The 21,609-nt window shown below is 38.0% G+C and overlaps 1 protein-coding gene across 1 annotated transcript in view; it reads left to right on the forward strand.

Annotated features, from left to right (window-relative positions):
- Window positions 1-994: 994 nt before the first annotated feature.
- LOC127630766 (transcription factor 7-like 1-B) overlaps window positions 995-21,609 on the forward strand; it is a 70,939-nt gene continuing 50,324 nt past the window's right edge. Inside the window, 3 exon segments of the mRNA XM_052108530.1 lie at window positions 995-1,806; window positions 1,909-1,981; window positions 2,073-2,200. Of these exon segments, the coding sequence (XP_051964490.1) occupies window positions 1,621-1,806; window positions 1,909-1,981; window positions 2,073-2,200 (387 nt within the window). The 5' untranslated portion in view covers window positions 995-1,620.

Raw genomic sequence — 21,609 nt, forward strand, 5'->3', positions numbered from 1 at the left:
GAAAAACTGTGTCCAGGTGTACCTAGGGGAATCGGTGCTGTTTTGAAGGCAAAAGTGGTCACACCAAATATTGATTTAGGTTTTTTATGTTTACTGGATTTTGTTTGATGTTCATTGATAAACAAAAACAATTTATGGCATTATTTATATTCACAATGCAACATTTTTCATATGTGCCTAAACATTTCGCACAGTACTGAATATTTTGTATTCATTGTTTTTATACTTGTTTAGAGTAGGTCTACTGTTTTATAATTTTGTTTGTTTTATAGAAATCATGTTACATCTAACCACAGTAGTGAAGATGATCAATGCTTCCATATGTTTACTATGGTCTTGATACATACATCACTGTTAAAACTATTAAAAATAAATAATGAATGAATAAATAAAACATTTCAAAAAGGCAAATGCAAAATACAACATATATTTTTTAAATGAAATAGAAATGTGTAAATCCTAAAAAATAGACAAAAATACTTTTGTTTAAGTGTAAGAAAAAATAACTGGTGTACTATTTCCAGATGTTATAGATAACCTTACTGTTGTTAATATTTACATCTGCATCTAACTCAAAATCAATGCTGTAATGAACAATATCACTTGTATTATTAGTTTCTGTCTTCCCACTTTCATTTTATATGGGGGTAATCTCTCTCTCTCAAAAAAAGTATGCTTACTATAGCAAACACCATTAATTTGCTGCATCTTATATTCGAACTCGTTTTAAATGCAAAATAGTCATATTAGAACCATAATCAAGCCATATTATGGGTTCAACTCAACTCCAGAGCATTACCTCCTGAGATGTCTTGTATAAATATTAATAACGCAATCCCAGAACTTGGTGTCAGCGAACTATTTCAAGAATCAAGCCCTAAACAAACGGTTCCTTTAAACTTCTCGGAGAGTGTGTGCATGTTGAATGGAGTGTCGTTTTTCAGCGTTTAACTCCTCCTCTGCTTTCTGGTCCTCCAGCTCAGTCACACAAACGCTCTCCGCTGCTTGCGTGCGCATTCTAACGTGGAGGGAAACGGAGCCTCTTCGCGTTCAAACACACCGTTTTTACTGTTTGTTGTTTAGTTTATCCAAAAATGACCGTTTTAACTCGCGGTGTGAAAGAAACGAACAGCTGATTTTATTTGAATAAAACACGCCGGTGGGATAGAAAGTACGGAGACGACGCGACAATTGCAACTTTGTTGTAATCAGTACGGGCGGTTTAGAGTCGCGTTTTTTTAATTTTACGTTCGGTTTTTTGTGATTGTGGAACACACAAACAAATTCAAAATTTCGCGCGTTTGAAATTCAGCCGTTACGAGTTCTTTAAGCGGTGTTCGTAAGTTTCTCTGGACGGGGCTGTGCGCAGGATACATCGCTTCGCATCTGGAGTTGCGTTTGCGAAGTTTTTTCCCAGGAATACTGATGAAACTGACGTCTTAAAAGTAGTCATGGGCAAATTGGATTTATTTACAAGTGCCAAGGATTACTTCTGAAACAACAAGGCGCCTCAAGATCTCGCGTACTGAGTGGACTGCGCCGTTCTTTTGCACTTCAGAGTTCACTCGGCTGGTAGCGCAAACTGTCATTTTAATAACCGTTGCGATAAACATCGTAAACATGCCGCAGCTTAACGGAGGTGGAGGAGACGAGTTAGGGGCGAACGATGAGATGATCTCATTCAAAGATGAGGGCGAACAGGAAGATAAAATCTCCGAAAACGTGTCGGCCGAAAGAGATCTTGACGACGTGAAGTCCTCGTTAGTGAACGAGTCGGAAAATAACAGCAGTTCGTCCGATTCGGAGGTGAGTCAAACACGAGCGCGTGCAGTCAAAACAAACCAATGTGGTAGTTGTCGCTGACGGAAAGTAACTTTTGTTTTCCTCTGTTTCTTAATTTTCCTTCAGCAAGCCGAGAGGCGCCCTCAACCGAGAGCTGATGATGACAGTTATGAAAGAGCCCGGGAGTATTTTAGTGAAGGTAAGCGCTTTCTTGTGTTGAACTAACTTATGCGGCATTGTTTATGCAAAATAGGTCCCTAATCACGCATGTCTTCCTGTCCACTGTCAAGCTTTGAGAAGACAGCAAGATGGAGGATTTTTTAAGAGCCCGCATTATCCAGGCTACCCGTTTCTAATGATTCCAGATCTGTCCAATCCTTACTTGTCCAACGGCGCTTTGTCTCCGAGCGCGAGAACGGTGAGTGCCATTGAAACACATTGTCTGTCTCAGTGCGTCTGTGGAGTTCTATTGGGACCAATGAGAAACGTTTTGGGGCTTGTGGACGGTAACGATATGAAATCGGCATGTTTCTTCAAAAAGTAGTTTTCCTTTCATAGTCTAGAAGTTTGGTAGCCATAGAGTTAAAGGTTCAAACCCCAATGGATTAGCATCAATGATGTTCAACTTTGACAATGAAGGTAGGAATCAGTCTCTGAAAACCTCATATTGATTGACCACCACACTGAAAACCCTAATAAGTTGACTGTACTCAATTCATTGAGTAAACTGGTTCCTTCAACTGAATTGAGTAATGGCGTCTCCAAAACGTATATAATTAAGTTAACTAAACTTGGTTTTCATATAGAATGAACTGAACTATTTAAGTGTTGGGTTCGAGTCCACCATAGTGGAGACCGAGTCAAGTCTGAGTCTTTAAACAATTGAGTCCATAACAGTCCGAGTCGAGTCCAAATGAATCTGTACTTGAATCTGAATTCAAATTGTAACCGTAAACTCAACATCAATATTTTAAGCTTATTTTAACCTTTACAACTAAGAAAAATATAAATGCAACAAAAACACCCTGTTGCCTTTCATATTCACATTTTATGATTTGCATCATGCTGAACAAATTTCGATGTGGTTTCAGAGTGAATGCACATGCTTTAGGTGTATGAAGACAAAACTGTCCTTCTTATTGCATTCTGTTGACTTTTTCAATTATTTGTAGACTAAAGAGAGTGAAAGCTGCATTAGTTATTAAAACCAGAGTTATTATTTCTCATTTTAATGTAGTTTTTATTTCTACTTATGGGTGAAATACATGTAAATAGATTTAACTCTTTGAGCTGACGTGTTGTTCATTTCACATTATATTTAGTATGGATAATAGGTGAATAGAGACTTCTCCACTCACTTGTGTTTTCATTGTGTTTTCTGACTTTTTTTGCCAATGAAACGCAAGTGCCAGCTTTACAGGTAACACACAGATGTTGTGCTACAAATATGTAACAGACTGAGTGTACAATTTCCATCATGGTCTATTTCATCCATCATATTCCGTTTAAATAATCCCTGATATGAAGCATATTTGATTTTGTCTCGATATAGTCAACATTTTCAGTTATAAATTACTTTGCTTAGTAACGTGAGTCTGATAAAACATGTGTTCCGTTTAATAATTTGCAGAGTTTGGGAACTTACTTTTTTAAAATGTACTTACTTTATTGATATTTCTGGATGAAAGCATCAGAGCATGTCTGGCGAATGGCGATCTCTTTCCCGCACACACATACAGCACGGGCAAGAGAGTTAAAGTACTTTAATAATAGTATTAACTGTCAAGAGCACATCATTATGAAGACAAAGACAAATTCTGGACATTTAGAAGCAATTATTAAATCCCAGCCGGACACTTTTTTCAGGTCTGAAAAAGAGGATGTATGGTCACCCTATGTTGCGTTATTTGTTTGCTTGTTTGTTTGTCATTGCATCACAATTGCCATGAACTCGGAAAAAAATCCAGAGTCTATGACAAGTCCAAATCCATTAAAATTGGACTCAACTCTACTATTTAAGTTAAAGTACCTGGATGCAAGTAGACTTAATTCAGATTTGCTATTTAAATGTTGTTGTCTCAACTCAAATTTAGGTCATACAATAACACATCTTTAATAAAGAAGATTATGTCTGATTCTTGATCAATCATTAAATAAACATATTTTTATATAGAAATGCACATATTCCTGTACTTCAGTTGCACATGTACTAGGAGAACTGAAATAGTGTTAACAGGGTCCAACTTGACCAAAGGGGACACAGATCACCCTAATGGTGACATCACACATCAAAACAACAGAAATAATACAACAAAAGAGCTACAACATCTATTAATTCTTTATTACAACTATTTAAAAGCCCACATAAGCTCCCTTTGACCAAAGAAACATAATTAGATAATTCAAGCGCAAGGCATTGTGGGTATCCCTGTAGAGTTAACACTTAAAATCTTACGTCTGGATTTTTAAGATGTATGTAACAAATGCACAAATGTAGAGGTATTGCCAGGAAATATAGAACTTGACATTCCAATTAATGTTTAATTAAGACAATGTGATTTTTTCAGTATTGACCATAGGGTTTACAGTGTATTGTGAATATTTGGGGGGTTGTTTCCCTTCAATGTCTATGTTATGGTTATCACCCTGTTGTGTCCAACACAACTGATCTCAGGTTGTTTTAGGGGCATTGTCTGTGTTAGTGTAATGTAAGTCATTATGGAAAAAAATGTTAGTTAGGAGAACAAACATCTCTCCTCAGGCAGTTGAATGTGAGCATTCTAAATTTGCAACTGGCAAATTTTAAGTAAGTTTTAGTTTTAGTTTTATTGTGTTATTTCTGAGATTACTGATTCAGTGTGAACTTGTACTTTTGTCAATGCAACACATTTAGGGAATAAACAAGTATCAAATAAAACTTTAAAGTGAATTTTCTGGGGCTTGAAGTCATTTCATTGTGTATTCAGGTCATGTAATTTGTTAAATTAGTTGAAATTGCAAGCTCGAGCTGCTTGACAGATTTGTATTAATGTATTTGTGGCCGATTTTTGTGGTCCAAGTGAGGTCAAGCCACTAATCGTCACCACTTACTACATCAGATTTGCCAAAATCTTGTGTCTAAAATGTTATTGTGGTCTTTTGGCTTCATAATGTCCATGTTAGAGCCTCTTCGGTTGTCCAAATATGTGCTAAAGGTCCCTCGTGTTTGTCTGTGAAATGCTTGGCTAATTGAGCTAATATGCAGTGAATCTAATTCTGAGCTTTCCACCACTTGGCATTAATTAAGCATTTTCGGCTGCTTGTTTAGCCTGCTTTAAAATAAGATTAGTCTGGTCAAGAGAAGGGGTCTGTCAAACTGAAATTCTATCGGGGGTTTCCTTCTTGTCAGAATGCTGCAGAGTTTACCTGCTTTGGCCTTTCTCCTATAAATGTTTTTTGAGTTTTGTGTCCGCTTCTGGGAAAGGTTGACTGCCCTTTTAGCCTTAGCATTGGGTCCTTTCAACCCAATTTGCAAAGAACTCAGCAGGCATTCATGTATGGCTTTGCTGCCATGTTATGCGTCAGCGCTCTGGAAAAAAACAGAATACAAGTTTGGGTCTTTGCAAAAAAAAAAAAAAAAAAGAGAGAGAGAGCTTCAATTGGGATTGTTTTGTTTTTTTGGCGAAACTGTGAGCCATTTCCCCAAATCTAGAAGTTCTAAAGGCATTGTTTATTCCAATGCACAACAACTCGTCTTCACTCTGAATCGCAGTGTGATTTGATTGGATCCGGCCAAGCATTTGAATGAAAAGTTGCATCTACAACCACCCCACACACACACACACACACACACATACACTCTCGCACAAGTTTTTCTTGGCCTCTCCCTTTCTTTTCACCTCTTCGTACGTGCTCTCCCTCCTTCCCAATCCGTTCCATTCAGTTCCTGGGGCGTTAGTCTTGCATTGTCATTCGGAGTGAATGCTGATGGCTTCATTGGGATCTCCATAGGCCCTCATTAGCGTAATGGTTGCCTCTTACAGACTAGATGCATAGTAGTAGTGCCCAGATCTTCTTTTGTTCATCGGCCTATACAGTTTTGTTGTGGGAAGAGCCAACTGGCTTAAATTTTCTTAAAGCAGCATGGACCATCCTAGTTCATCCCAACCTCAATATCGCCTCAGGCTGTACACGCAACTCGCGTTCTCGTTTTGAGGTTAACATTTTTACAAAAAAAAAATGTTTTAGCGGCAGTTATTAAATTAGCCCGCTGATAACTTAAGACTGTTTGCGTTGAAATGCCATTTAAATTATCACTCTTTTATCACAGAGTGTTGAGTTTTCAAGACAACATGCCACATTAAAAATAGTCTTTTATAAATGCATTAAAAATGCCATGTTCCATTACATTTGTGCTCTAACTGGCTGTGTTTGAACGCAAGAATGCATCTTATGTAAACTCTCCTTAATAAATAAGTTGGGGGATCAGATGATCCTAATTATTCAGGACAACCCAACGACTAGTCGATTTTAAAATGATCTTTAGTGACTTGACATGTTAGAAAGTATTTGATGAACTGACCCATTATGAGCTCAGCTTCGTGCTTAACAAAAAATGACAAATGTTGGTGTATTGAGCCAATGTCAGGAAAATCTTACGAATACAGAAGCCCTCTGTTATCGCCAACATGCTGCGCATTAAGGAGCCAGAGGCTAATATGGGCTTACTAGCAAACATTTAGATGATGTCATTCAGGATAAGGATTTTAACTTTTTTAAATTTAGTTAGCTGATTGTGGGCTGTAGAAAGATTTTGTTCCCACAGAAAATAACCCCATAGCAGAATCAATGTAGTTGTACATTTGAGACAAATATCCAGGCTGGATTCATCTTCCCACTCATCTTGTTTTGGAAAAGAGGCAGCGTCCACATGTAACCATTTTATTATTCCTCACAGTATTAAAATCTTTCGTAACCTCCTGAACTTGAGCGGATTGGAGCTCGTATTTTGTCTGAAAGTTCCAGAAAACAGATTATCCCAGTGCAATTTGCATCACACATACTGTGCGCGGAGCATTCCACAATGAGCACACCCGAAGTATACTTCGGCCTTAAGATATCTTGGACTCTCTTGTCTTTAAGCCTATCAGATATATCCCAGTCCGGTCCAAACAAATGCTCAAATGTGGAGGATGTTTGCCAGGAAAAGCATAGGTCTGTTCTGTTTACCTTTTTTTTCATCCAGAATGTGAGTAATTTGACACTGTGTACTGTCGGCCTTAGAGATATTCAATAGGTTCCAACTATTTACAGTAGGCTGAATGTTTTGGAAAATTGAGAATTTTAGGAGTTGGATTGAGTATAGAGACTATGTTCTTTGTCAGAATGAAAGCCATTCAACTTCTATCATGGGATGGAATATTGAGTCTGTTTTTCTGTATTTATTTTTCTACATTTTTGAAAATGCAATAAAATCTTAGGTCTCACTGTGTAGGTTTAACAATTTTTAACCAAAATGCTTACGGTAAAGTGCACAAATCACATTACAGGTAGCTGAGAATATACAGTGCTCACTAAGCCAGGCCTCAACCGCCAAAGAGAAGCCTAAAGCAATTGCAAATAGAGTGAACATCTAATAGTGTCACTTCTAAACTAATGTGTAGGTTATTTTAGTGAGCGACGTTGCTTATATCCCCAAGGTGGGGTTGCAAAACTCTTGCGAATTCAAAGTTTACATGAAATATTTATTGTTATCCTCTGTCGTGTGTAACATTGAAGAAATATGCCAAGGAAACGGTCAAAGGGAATACGAAGTTCAGAATACCTGTGGTTTTAGCAAAAGGTCTTCAAACAAAACCCTCACTAATTCCGAGTACAAAAACATAGATATAGTCACGTGTAATCAGGTTGTTAATATTGTTGGTATCACATGCCTTGATTTGGATATTTAGGGTGCTTGGGGGCATTTACATATCAAAGAGGAGTCACGTGTATGCACGTGTATCTGTATGCTGTAAGTGTACTGTTTTGTTGTTAAAACTTAAAAAATCAAGTTGATAAAACTTAGTTTTTGTGCTGCCATAAAACTTTTAAGTTTTGTCAACTTGATGGAAAATTGTTTAAATGGAGCGTAAAGTTGACTTAAATGTATATAACTTGTTAAATGAGCACATCTTTTTAAGCAAACTTGACTTAAATTAAACCAAATATTGAAGAGCTACCCCATGTCTGAGGTGAAAAAACTGTTTGGGGGCAAATCCAAGTCATTGATAAGAGACCTCAGATCCCTCAATCATTCATGAATGTCAAGCGGACACACATGCCGTCAACATTTTACACACGCAAGTCACAATGATGGGGACAATCAACAAACACATCATTAAGTAAAAATGAGCTTTGAATTATTGCTACATGACAAATAACTGAAAGTGACAATAAACACAACAATCAGCATCGTATATGAAGGCAGCAAACAGTAAAAAAAAATGAAAAATAAGACAGAAACACCACAATTTCATGTGTGTAGTTTTCTTGACTTATATTTTTGTTTCAGCTGAATAGTTTTTCTAAGTTCGATAACTTGTCACAGCCAACAAAAACTTGGATATTTTTGTTATCTCAAGTTCAATCCAGGGTAGTTATTCTAAATCTACATTTTAAGTTGACAACTAAAAACTGAGAGGCCATTTACAAATTAAGAAATATACTAGGAAAGGTGGCAAGTATTCTGCCAATTCTGCCTCCTTTTCTCACATGTTTTCTGAGTGTTTTCTTATTGACAGTATGATAAGGCTACATTTGCCAGAGCCATTGAGCAGCTCAAATTTAAGCTTGTACCTCACATTTGTTCTTTGACAGATCAGTTTTCTGTTCAGCTAGCAGTGAGGGCACCCATCCAGATAACTTAAAAGCATTGTGTAAAAGATGTTCTCAATGAAAAACAAAAAGAAAGACAAAGAAAGCAGAGCTTGGAGGAAAAAAAAAGGACAAAAATGAGAGCAAGATTAAGAGAAACGGCAGAACGGAGTGACAGACGGGAGAGATGTGGGGAAATGCAGGCGTGCAGATTTCTCATAATTGATTTAGGGTCTGTTCAGTGCTCAAATTCCTCAATAATCCAGAGGGACTGTTTCTGAGGAACGTGTGTGTCAGCCAGCCATCTCTACAGCTCTTCTCAATGGTTGTCAGTGAGATGAATGCTTGCGCTCGGCCTGAGGAATCATCTGTAAGAGAGACTCGAGTTGGAAATGGAGAGGACTCGAGAGAGAGAGAAGGATGGAAAGAGAAAGAGGGGAAAGTAACGTATAGAGTACTATAGTATACAGTAGTATACCAATTCTACATAATACATTTATGTAGTTGATGTGCAAAGTACAACTTTTGATGCTTCAGTGATTTGTGGGCCTCTTGAATATTGCTAAAAGAAGAGATCTGTGGAGCTGTGGGCTAGTGTACATAATTAGACACTTTGAGCCTTGGTGCTCATTTGGGTGAATGTTCGAATCCGGCTCGCGTCATTTTTCTAATTCCATTCTGTTCTTATCCCCATCATTACCCATCTTATATTATGAATAAAAAAATTGCAAAATTAAAGCTTTGTCAGTATAATCTCGTAACAGTCACACCATTTCTCGTAATACAGGACATTCCCTTTTCAAACCACAGCAATACATCTATCCATTATGATGGCAGGTTTTGACATGTGGTATATAAATGTGTTGTAAACACATTTTATGGATTCAACCCTAAAAGTTTTTCAATGGCCCGTGTTGGTTCCTAGCATTGTACTTAAATCCACATTTACATGCTGAAATGATTTTCTGGTAAAGTCTCTGCTCTCTTAGAAATGGCTCAGTCATAATTTGTTTTCTGACTCCTTTTTCATTCGATTTAGTCCTTTCAGCACATGCCCGTGTTATTTTAATGCAGTCAGATTTTTACACCCTCTCTGCTACAGAATGGTAGAGAACAGAGTGACTCGCCAAACCTTTTAACTGCAGCTTTTGTGTTGAGGCGCCCACGTTGCCAAACAAACATACCTCAGTGGAAACACATTTTAAATTGTTTAGTCTTGTCTTCTTGGGGAAAAATAGCACGGGGCATACTCGCACACAAACACGCACTTTTGTAATGCCTGAGCATGTCATCATAGCTCAGGCCACATGTCTTTCACAGCATTCCAGGCCCAGGCCACTAGGCTTTTTTCCACATTCAGGTGCTTGCAGCTATTAGCACTTAAAATTTTCGAGACAAAGTTGCGTCAATAGCGCTATTGTGCACGTTTTTAAAGATCCTTTGCGTTTGTGTATTCAAGACGGGCTGTACCTGTTTGGTTCTTAAGCCTCTGGCTCCTGCTGCCACAGTGATGAGTGTAACTGTAACTTCAACAGAGTGAACATTGTGCCTACACCCCTAACATGTGTGTTTGCTTGCCAGAGAACGAGAGAAAGACAGATCTGTTTGAAGGCCATCTGAAAGGTAGTTGCCAAATGTTCTCCGTTGATGCTGTTATCACAACTGTGTAAACAGTCTTGACTGATTTCTACATGGATATTTTTTCTTTGAGAATAATTTAACCTCAAATACAAGTAACTCTCAGGTTAAGACCTTCGACTAAAGGTACATATCTTAGAGTAAAGCTAATTCTCAGCAATGTTTTACTGTATTTAATGTTTACATATGCATAAATGTTGTTAACACTTTACAATAAGGTTCCATTAGTTAAAATTAGTTAACATAAACTAACAATGAACAATATTTTTATAGCTATTATTAATCTTGGTTAATGTTAATTTCAACATATACATTTATTTAAATCAAAAGTTGTATTAGTCAACATTAGTTAATACACTATAAACTAACATGAACTAGCATTGAGCAATTGTGTTTATTAACCAACATTAACAAAGATTAATAAATGCTGTAAAAATATATTGTTTGTTCGTGATACCTAACATTTATTAATGTTAGCGAATGGAACCTTATTGTTAAGTGTTACCGTTTTTTTTTTTTTTCATTTCATTTTATGCTGTTTAGGGAATTTATGAAAAATAAGAGATGCCATATTTCTATTGAAGCAAATGAAGATTAGGCTTTGAGAAATTGAAACATAGTCAATTTTGGCAAATGTATTATACTATTGCAAGTTCCTGACTCATGTTTATTTTCCATAAGCTGTATTTACACAGTTATTTTATTTTATTTATCAGGGTTGGGTGTTCATAGAGTTTTCCTAATTTGATACTATTCCGATTTAAAATCTCTCCATTCTTTTTTTATTACGATTTCTATGGTGTATTTTAGTAGGGATGCACTGATACCACTTTTTCTCTCCTGATTTTGATATCTGAAATCTCAGTATTTGCTGATCCCTATCTGATACCAGTGTTGTTTTCTCTTAATCAGTGTAGAATACAACTGTGTGGTACTTATTGGGGGTACTCTTTTATATGTATGAAACACAAACCTCTAACTACACATTATTTCAATAGAAATGTATAGCCTGTTAAAACTGTATTGTTAACTAGTCTACTGAATATTACATCAGCAAAATAACAGTAATTCTAGTCCAAGTGCTCAGTAGAAAAGAAGCCAGTTTTCTTTGTAATCTACTTTCTATCTTGGTACATTATGGATAAATTAATATAGCCCCCATACTTTGAAATTACATTCAGTTTACATTAATTGTAAAATGCTAACAATTATTTGAATTGAAAACAATTCTGTATAGTTCTGTTGTCACTATCAAATATCATTGTGGCAAACAACCAGGAAACACAATGAGAGCATCAAACACTGCAGAGATATTTTCAAAAATAAGAGAACTCTATACATCTGTACATACATCTGTGTGAAAACGTGGTGCCATTATTGAAGGTTAAACTGTTATTAGTGGTACCTTGATAAACATACTGTATATCTCTGATTTAAATTCGAGTTCTCACAAACTAGCGCTGAGATGAGTAACTGATGACTGATTAAGAGCACCTGGATTGAGGAGCGCACATGCTGGAAAGTGAAACAAAAAGCTTGCGTAATTGCTCAAAATCTCCTCCCGCTCCACACACCATCTGACTTTTGTGACTCACATTACATCACCCATACTCAGATTTGTATTCTTTATTTGTTGTTTAATTTGTTTTACATCTGTTTGCAGCGTCTTTGTCCTCTCCGTGTCTAACTGGACAGCGAGTTGGAATAACTACTGTAATCACTCTTGAAAATGGGCACCTTAATATTTATACACTTTATTCATACACATTTTTAAAACTGCATATTCATCTTAATTGAAAAGTGTACGTTTGCTGATGCTTAGTTATTTGCGAATAACTCACCCTCAAATGGTCGCAATGCCATGCTTTGAGGGCTGAACAAGAACTCTTTTATTAGAGTGGCAGTGTGTGTTATTTACTGCGTGCAGAAATTAAATAAAAGTTCGGCCCTGAATCTAGGCTACAAAGATCGTCCGATTTAGAACTGACTGTAAAAACAGAAAGTGTGTTAAAAGAGGCATTATTCTATGACAAATGGATTGCATGGATCTTGTATTTGGGCACACCTACATGAGTCAAACCAAAGGCACGGATTGTATTTCTACTCCTATTCTCAATAGTTTAGGACTACCATACATGAATATACATTTCATTTTTAGCACTGCAACAGTGGCTGCTTTTAAAATAGGATTTAACAGAGAACCAAATATTTTTGGAAGAAACTATCTTTTTCAGGACTTATTTAGTTACCAATGACATCTCACACTTATCTCACATTATATTAGATTGTTGGGAAATACATAGTTCTTGTCAAACATACAACTGCACAGACTCCCATAAACCACTCAACTCCTGTCCCAGAAAACCAATGTGTGTGTGTGTATCGTGTGTACGGATGTGTTTGCATGCTCCATACTCTTTGAATTGTGTGAAACACTGCCAGCCTTGGCCTTCTCTCCTCCTTCCTTTCTCTTAGGAGAGCAGGAGTTGGCGTCGACTCCCTCTGCCACCCATAGCTTGCCCATCAACCCTCCCTCTGTTCCCTCCCTGCCATTACATATTCTGTTTATAGCCTTCTCTGGCTTTTCAAGAGCAGGGCCCTTCAGGAGACATGCTTCCCCCTGTGAGGACTGGTAAACCAAGCAGCCATCCTTATATACACACACGCACGCGTACGGCTCCCTTCATTCTGTGACATCAATGAAAAGGCCTTTGAAGCTGCTCGAGATTAGCATGTGCATAAATGTATTTTTTCATCAATTTATTAATCTGAGGCAGGCGTTTCGGAGTCAGCCAGGTTCACACAGAAGGGGCGCACTTTGAGATGCCCACTTAAATTCCACACTGGGTTATTTTCGACAAGACAGCGAGCTGTTTATGCCATCTTTAAAGTCTTTTATCTAGTTTGCTTTTTGCTGGCTGTTTGTAAACAACACAATGCAAAGTCTCACAATATGTTTTTATATATCTTTCGTATTCTTTACAGGGGTAGATATTATATTTAATTGCCTATATTTCAAAAGTGGTAAAAGTGTGTTAAATCTAACTTTTCAGTTGTTTCCTTATTAGTTTTGCTCAATTTGGGAGAGCTGGCTAAAATCAACATTAGCTCAGCAAATACACCCAATAACCACTGTGATCTTATATTAAGAATTAGTGCAGAAAATAGGAAGTCTGAAAAAAGATGCATTGAATTTCCTCATTACTGTGGGAGTAGATTTGTTAGTTTAGTTTCTGTATTTGTTAGACGTTGGTGTGGTGGGTGTATTCAAACAGTTTACGTCCTTTGATTTTCTCAAAGATTTCTCCTAGACCAGTTTCATAGATGGAATATTCTAGATGAATTTCTGTTAACAGCCTTTATAGACTTTTGTATGAGCATGAACCTTTTATATTTGTATATTTTCTGCAGACCATGTAAGGTGACTATGTACTTAATACCTTAAGAGGCACGATATTTAATTTGACGTAAACTAACTTAATGTTCAAAATCACGTCTAATTTAAAAACCCATCTCTTATTGATTGTTTTGTCCTTTGGAATGTTTTTTGAAAGTTATATACCCATTGTACATTCTGTACGTAACTCTCACAGCCTCTTTTTCTCTCATTCAGTGTGATGTCTACTCTAAGGTTTAAGTGAGTTTTAACTTTAGGCAGTTGGACCTGGCCATTAAGCATTCTGACTCATGAGCTAAGATGTTTGCATTGCACACCCTTAGAGATTCTATATGTTTGTGCAAAAGCACTAGCAGTATATAATGTGGAAAACACTTGGGAAAACAATTTAATGCAATTTGTGTGTCCAGCAAGATCTTGCAGCTGCTCACAGGTCAAAAATATAGAGCTGGCCATGATGAAATATAGTCCTGTTTGTGTGTCTGTGCATGTTAGACAGTTCATGCTTGTCGTATGTCAAACTAATACCGACTTGTCATATGGCTGCTGTAAGTATACAAGTATGTGTGCATGTACTTATCATATGTCCTACTAATACCCCTCTAGGCTGGGCAATATCAGTGTTGGGCCAAGCTAAAGCCCCCAGCATTGGGCCAAGGTTAACCCCCTGTAGGTTGACGGGGTGTGGGGATCATCCACCTCTCTCCAGGGTGATAAGGGCTCTTTGGCTGATTGATAGCAGGGCTCTGTACACCCTCCACCCCCTAAGCTACAGCAGGCCCCTCTGGATCATGTGTGGCCCCTCACGTGGAGAGCAGGGTTTTATTTCACATTAAGAGCCATCAGTGCTCTTAAAACCAGAACGCTAAGTGCTGGAGTGTACGCTAATAAAATCTGATTGTGCAGAAAGAGAACGGGGGGTAACTCTCAGGCAGACCTTCATCAGTCTGGAATTCCAAGCAGATGGTTTCAGTTAAAGCTTAGACAAGGGAGAGAGAGAGTTAGAGAGAGGAGGTAGACTGAGGGTGATATGCTGCACAGTTGGTGAGTGGATGGAGGAAAAGTGATAGTGATGATAAGGAAATAAGTAAAAGGGAAGGAGGGTCGGTGGGGGGATGGAGTTGTGGAGAGAAGAAATGTTGAACAAAACAATTTCCCAGCTGCATGGAGTACAGGAAGTCAACAGGTTGTTTCTAATTGAAAGTTTTTTGTGTGATATTACATATAAGTTATGTATTGGTACATACCTGTATACAGTATATGCCTATTTAATGGTTATAAAAAGCATTGTTATGGGATAGCCATGTCAGCCTAGTTGCAGGGATCAAATCGTAACATAGAGATAAAAAACTCTGTTTCCTCTTTTGTCAACTACTGTCATGGCAGAGCAACAGTTAGAAGTGTATCTTGCTGAGCAAGTAGGGGCAGTGTCTTGAAGCCGGCAACCAAAATCTCACAAGAGTCTCTCTCTCTTTTACTATGGTTAGGTTTAGGGTTAGATTTAGTGAAAGGGGGTAAGGTTAAATTTAGGCTTAATTGTAGGTTTTGTATGGGACTCCAAATAATCACAATAAACACGAATCGCATGCGGCTCGGCAACTGGGGGGTTATCCTCTTGACACAACCACAAGTTAGCTACATGTTTATAGTGAGCTTTTTGAATAATAAACATTCATTTTGATGACATATGTGAAGGTAACTCTATTGCCCCCATTGAGTGCTGAGGTTTGTTATTGCCGCAATAGCACATGAACGAATGTTGTGTACGTAGAACGCAATATGTAGGCCAAGATCTCATGTATTTCTGGCCTAATAAGAACCAGGACTCTACGTTCAGTATCATCAGTGTTGTCTTGCCCAATAAGAGCAGCTCCTCTTTGGGTATGCAAACACGTGGCTTTTCGGCCCCTGGACACCCATCACATCCAGATCAGGATCTCTGATCACTATCATATTTGTTTTAGGGCCCTGCCTCAGCCTGCAGGTTAGATGGAAGCCAAGAAAATATTCAAGAGCTGCAGGAATGAAATTCTTCTGCAAAGACAGCTGAGGATTAGCAGCCCTGGCATACTAATGATAACGCGACACCTCAAATGTTTCATGTAGACAATAGACTGAAGCTTCTTTTCTCGCTCTTTGTTTTTGTCTTGCTGTCGGTAGGTCGCATATGAACATTCGTCTCAGGATATGCCCCTGTGCTCGTGTTGCACCTCCTGAATATTCTGCACTGTTTTTCCTGCCTCTCGCCTCTATCTTGACTTCTTCGCCACCTCTCAGTGCTGCTCCAGATGTGAACGATTAGGTCGTTTAACAAAGCTGCTCCAGGCAATACGCTTTGCAACAGTAACAGTTCCAAACAGAGTTGTTGGGCCTTCTGCGCGACTTTGCAGAGTCTCTAAACACACTTGTCACGTTTTCCATTTTGTCTGTGATATTTCAGAAAATATTTTGCGCGCCAGTTTTTTTTCCTATGTTAAATTACTTTCTACATTCCCAGTTAATGTGCAGAAACAACTATAAGCAACTAAAGTTTTTTTTTTAAGATTGATTCTGTAGTGTCTAAATTGTAACCCTCGTTCAGCCAAAAAGTTGAGAATTACATGCCATTCATACTCCAGAAGCAACCCTGATCTAGTTGCCCTTAATCTAATGTGAATATCACATAAGTTTTGCAGAACAAGGGTTACCATCTAGACAACAACTATTGATTCCACAAAGCTTTGCAGGGCTTTGTTGCAAAAATGGCATATTTTCAACAACATTTATCGTTATTACACTATGAAGTTGCAGGGAAATAAACAATTTGCCACAAACTATGGAAAAAAAGTTTGCAGCTCTTTACCAGTAGTTGTGAACTTGGTGTAAAAGGTTTGTGAACCAAACCTTTGGCAGAAATAGCCAATTTGGCACTGCTGGCGAACACTTCTATAACAAAACTAGCAACAAGAGAAAAGAGTTTGGCGAAAAGCTAATTTGCATGTGAAAATATTCAGTGGCAAATTTGCGGCATGTTTGCCAGAACTCTATATATTTGTAAAGGTTTTCAAATCATTGCATTGTTTAAGAGTCCAACTTCTGGCTCAACCACTGGTTCAACCAGTGGCATTAGTTTGGCTAGTGGCACAGAAATTAATCACTTCACCTGTAACAATTTAGCTTTGTCTTGTAGTTTTACTAGTCTCTGGATGGATTTCTTTTGCTCAATTTTTTTCCTCTCATCCAAGTGACTTCTTCAGTTGATACCTTGGCATTTAATCTCATCACAAGACTTGTGATAGGGAGTTGCAGCAGAGATAAAAATCACAGGTAAAATGCACCCAGATGACTTAAATAACTAGACATCCTACAATGACCTGGGCGACTAAGGACCATGTGGGTTTTCCACATGCAAGCACACGTGACATTAAATTCGTCATCAGCACAGTACACGCCAATTTTCGGTCTGCAGTCTAGTTTTTATTGACAAACAGACAATTTGCATCTTTGCATGCTGCCTGCACATGTGCCTGCTGTTGACTGTGCTAAAAGATTATCACAAAGCGGTAGTGTGTATGTGTCAAACACGTCTGTATGGGCTCACGGTCAAAAGATAGCCTTGCAAATCCTCAAAGTCATACTGCCATCACCTGGGGGTGGGTGGATCAGAGGACTAACCTCTAAACAACCTCGATGTACACTTGTTTAAATTAATTTAACTTGTTAGCAAGTCACTATGTTCCACCGTTTACTGGATTCAATCAGACCCCAGCTCATGAGAGGTCTTCTCACCCACTTTCTGTGATTAATGACAAGACCTGATTGGTTAACACACTTGTGAGAAATAGTGTTATCTCTACCGTCTAAAACTGTCATTATGATAAACAAGAATGCCTTGTTTTGGTTTATCAAAAACATGCACATGTGGTCAGTAATGAACTCTAGTCCTCAAAGATTGTTTTAATGTTTATTCAGGCCCTGGGATTCCCCATATGGATGATGCTCCACTATTGATTTCAAAGATGTAATTCGACTGCACTTGAGTTTCTTAGGATCATTTTAGTTAAACAGAAGTGAGGCGACCCGGGTTTGTTCTGCGCTCTGTACTTTAGAAGGAATGTGTGTGTTACATTGGATTGTAGAGAGGAAAGGACAGTGCATGTGTGTTGGCAAATGCAGCAGTGTTTGAGAATGGACTCTTTGAGAGTTTCAGACTGGTATGTGTGACAAGACAAAGAAACCAAGAGCAACAGCTCGTAGTTGTACAGCTGAGGCCTACACACTATACACACATTACTGCTACAGCTGCATTCTTGAGCATTTCCACACTGGCAAGAGCCAGACAGAAGTTAATTTTTAAGATGTGTTTTAACCCCTTTGCATGTACGATCAAACCTCTGTGATTACACTAGGCTGGGCTCAGAGACAAACAATCAAACTGGTGTGATCAGCATTCAATTCTTTGAGATTCCCATCCCGACTGATGGATAAAATCAAGTCCCATTAAATATACAGTTTCACTCAGAAGTATGTCATATTACAGACGTAAAAGTGGTTGTCAGTGCCGGTTTCAGGTTTGTGAAAAAGAAGTTTAATGCAGTTGTCAAAGCAGTGGTGTGTAGTTCTTGTGTGGGAGATGCAAGTTTCAGTACAATCCCAAGCCCATTCTTCTCCCTAATAATTTCCAAATTTCCCAAAAATACTATTGATAATCGTGGTCAACCGATATATTGGCGAGGCCGATAAATTGGACGATATTCTGACTTTTTTCACTATCGGCATATGCATGTGAAGTGACTGAGACATGTAAATGACCAGTTATTATTTGTTTAGTTTTTTTACGTGCCATCATGTTATTACAATAATAGACCAGTGTGTAACAAAGTCTCATGGTCCGCCTATCAAAGCTCTATGTTAAAGTGCTCGCCTTTTCATTCTCCCTCTCTCTCCTAAACAGTTCCCTGTAACTTTTAACTTTGTTGTCTAATGATAAAAATACAAACATCAATTAAACGAATATCATATTTCGTCTGCAAAGATGCGCATATCTCGTTTAAACAGATGTAATTCACAAACTTCACGAAAATCCAGCGTTTCTTCCGGTCGAGCGCTCACCAAATCTCTTCCCATGAAGTGCATATTCTATCTGCCAGAATCAAAACTTCAGGATCAGGATAAAAATTCCTCTGATTCACCAATCATGACAGTCACTGGCAATCCAAACAGGCAATCTAGGCCGTTTAAACTGTCAGGAGATTGCTGCTCGCGCTGGATCCGCACGAGTGCGTGAGTGCAGCTTTAAATGAAAAGTGCTTCATGTGGTGTGCTATAAGTAAATGTCTTATTCACCATGCAATGTATGTGCAATTGGTTGATTCTGTATTTTTTTGGAAGAATGTGATTGTTAACGGGAACATTCCATCCATGGTTGCTGGACTACTACTGTGTGTACTGTTATTTTCTTCTTCCTTATATATTAACAATTTCTAAATGTGCATATAAATTACTAAAATGTAATGACTAAACAGAAATCAGAAGACCGCTATCTACCGTTTAATATACAATATAATTTTTTTTAGTTTATTTTTTACAAAGTTAAAGTTTTGTGTGAAATTTAGTAAATATAGTGCTAAATAAGGGTTTCATTTATTAACAATTGTTTTAGCAATTTGTATTGGCCTGTCGGCCACCCCGGTCTCTGGATATTGGCATCAGCCATTAAAAATCCAATATCAGTTGGCCACTAATTGATAATTCCATTGATATAGCAAAGAAGAGACTATAGTGGCTGTTTTATAAATGTAATCAGTTTTAGGAGAATATATTACAGTTGAAGTCAGAAGTTTACATACACTCATTTAAACTTATTTTTTAATCACTCCACACAGATTTCATATTAGCAAACTGTTTTGGCAGGTTTCTACTTTGTGCATAACAAGTAATTTTTCAAAATATTGTTTACAGACATATTGATTCACTTCTAATTGACTATATCACAATTCCAGTGGATCAGAAGTTTACATACACTAAGTTAACTGTGCCTTTAAGCTGCTCGGAAAACTCCAGAAAGTGATGTCAAGCCTTTAGGCAATTAGCCAATTAGCTTCTGATAGGCTAATTGGAGTCAATTGGAGGTGTACCTGTTGATGTATTTTAAGGCCTACATTCAAACGCATTGCCTCTTTGCTTGACATCATGGGAAAATCAAAAGAAGAAGAAGACCTCAGAAAAAAACTGTGGACCTCCACAAGTCTGGTTCATCCTTGGGAGCAATTTCCAAACACCTGAAGATGCCACGTTCATCTGTACAAACAATAGTACACAAGTATAAACACCATGGGACCACACAGCCATCATACCACTCAGGAAGGAGACGCATTCTGTCTCCTAGAGATGAACATAGTTTGGTGCGAAAAGTGAAAATCAACACCTCAACAACAAGTAAAACGAGCCCTATATGGACATAACCTGAAAGACTGCTCAGCAAGGAAGCAGCCATCTGCAGACTACAGTTTGCAAGTGCACATGGGAGAAATGTCCTCTGGTCTGATGAAACAAAAATGTAACTGTTCGGCCCTAATGACCATCATTATGTTTGGAGGAAAAAGGGTGAGGTTTGTGAACCAAAGAACACCATCCCAACCATGAAGCATGGGGGTGGCAGCATCATGTTGTAGGGTGCTTTGCTGCAGGAGGGACTGATGCACTTCACAAAATAGATGGCATCATGAGGAAGAAAAATTATGTGGATATATTGAAACAACACCTCAAGACATCAGTCAGGAAGTTAAAGCTCTGTCCCAAATGGGTCTTCCAAATGGACAATGACCCCAAGCATACCTCCAAATTTGTGGCAAAATGGCTTAAGGACAACAAAGCCAAGGTATTGGAGTGGCCATCACAAAGCCCCAACCTCAATCCAATAGAAAATTGGTGGGCAGAAATGAAAAAGCGTGTGTGAGCAAGGAGGCCCACAAACCTGATTCAGTTACACAAGTTCTGTCTCGAGGAATGGGCCAAAATGTATTGTGAGAAGCTTGTAGAAGGCTACCCAAAAAGTTAAACAATTTAAAGGCAATGCTACCAAATACTAACAAAGTGTATTTAAACTTCTGACCCACTGGGAATGTGAAATCATTCTTTCTACTATTATTCTAACATTTCAAATTCTTAAAATAAAGTAGTGATCCAAAATGACCAAGACAGGGAATGCTTTCTACGATTAAATGCCAGGAATTGTGAAAAATTTAATTTAAATGTATTTGGCTAAGGTGTATGTAAACTTCTGACTTCAATTGTATGTGTGTATGAGTGTGAGAGTTTAGCAGAGTCAGTGGGTGCACTCTGTGTTTATAGTTTTTCCCCTCCCGTCCCCTGCTGTGGTATTACTTATATTAGTTTGAGCTCAGGAAAAGCTCTTTAACAAATACCAGCTCTTTTATTAACTCATTCTCCTCTTTCTCTATTTCTATTTTTCTTTTGCCTTCCTTCTTTCACTGACATTTTGGTTAATGGAGAGGTGTTGGCAAACAAATGTGATTAGGTCTAAATGAGGGAGAAACATTGACCTGAAATTAGACTCACTTAGCGAGAATTCACTCCTGGGGCAACAGGGTAACTGTAACAACTCACAGAGATCCAAACTCAGTACTCTGGAGCCAAAGGGTCAGTTTGGACACACACACACACACACACACACACACACACACACACACACACACACACACACACACACACACACACATTGCCTACTCTGGTTTAGCTGTCACTCAATACTTTGTCTGCCCTTTGAAAGGTTAAGGTTCAGGGTCACAAAGCTGAGTGGGTTTCTTAAGACTTTTTGTATTTGTTTGAATTGATACATTTTCAAGCCCGAGTTTCAGTATTTTTGCATTATAAAATAAATGATCCTCTTAAATATTTGTAATTTGTCTCTCAAAGCTTCTTCCACAGCATAAAGCGTTATGGTTAGAAATTAACAA

This window comes from Xyrauchen texanus, chromosome 37, assembly GCF_025860055.1.
Source record: "Xyrauchen texanus isolate HMW12.3.18 chromosome 37, RBS_HiC_50CHRs, whole genome shotgun sequence".
Classification (NCBI taxonomy): domain Eukaryota; kingdom Metazoa; phylum Chordata; class Actinopteri; order Cypriniformes; family Catostomidae; genus Xyrauchen; species Xyrauchen texanus.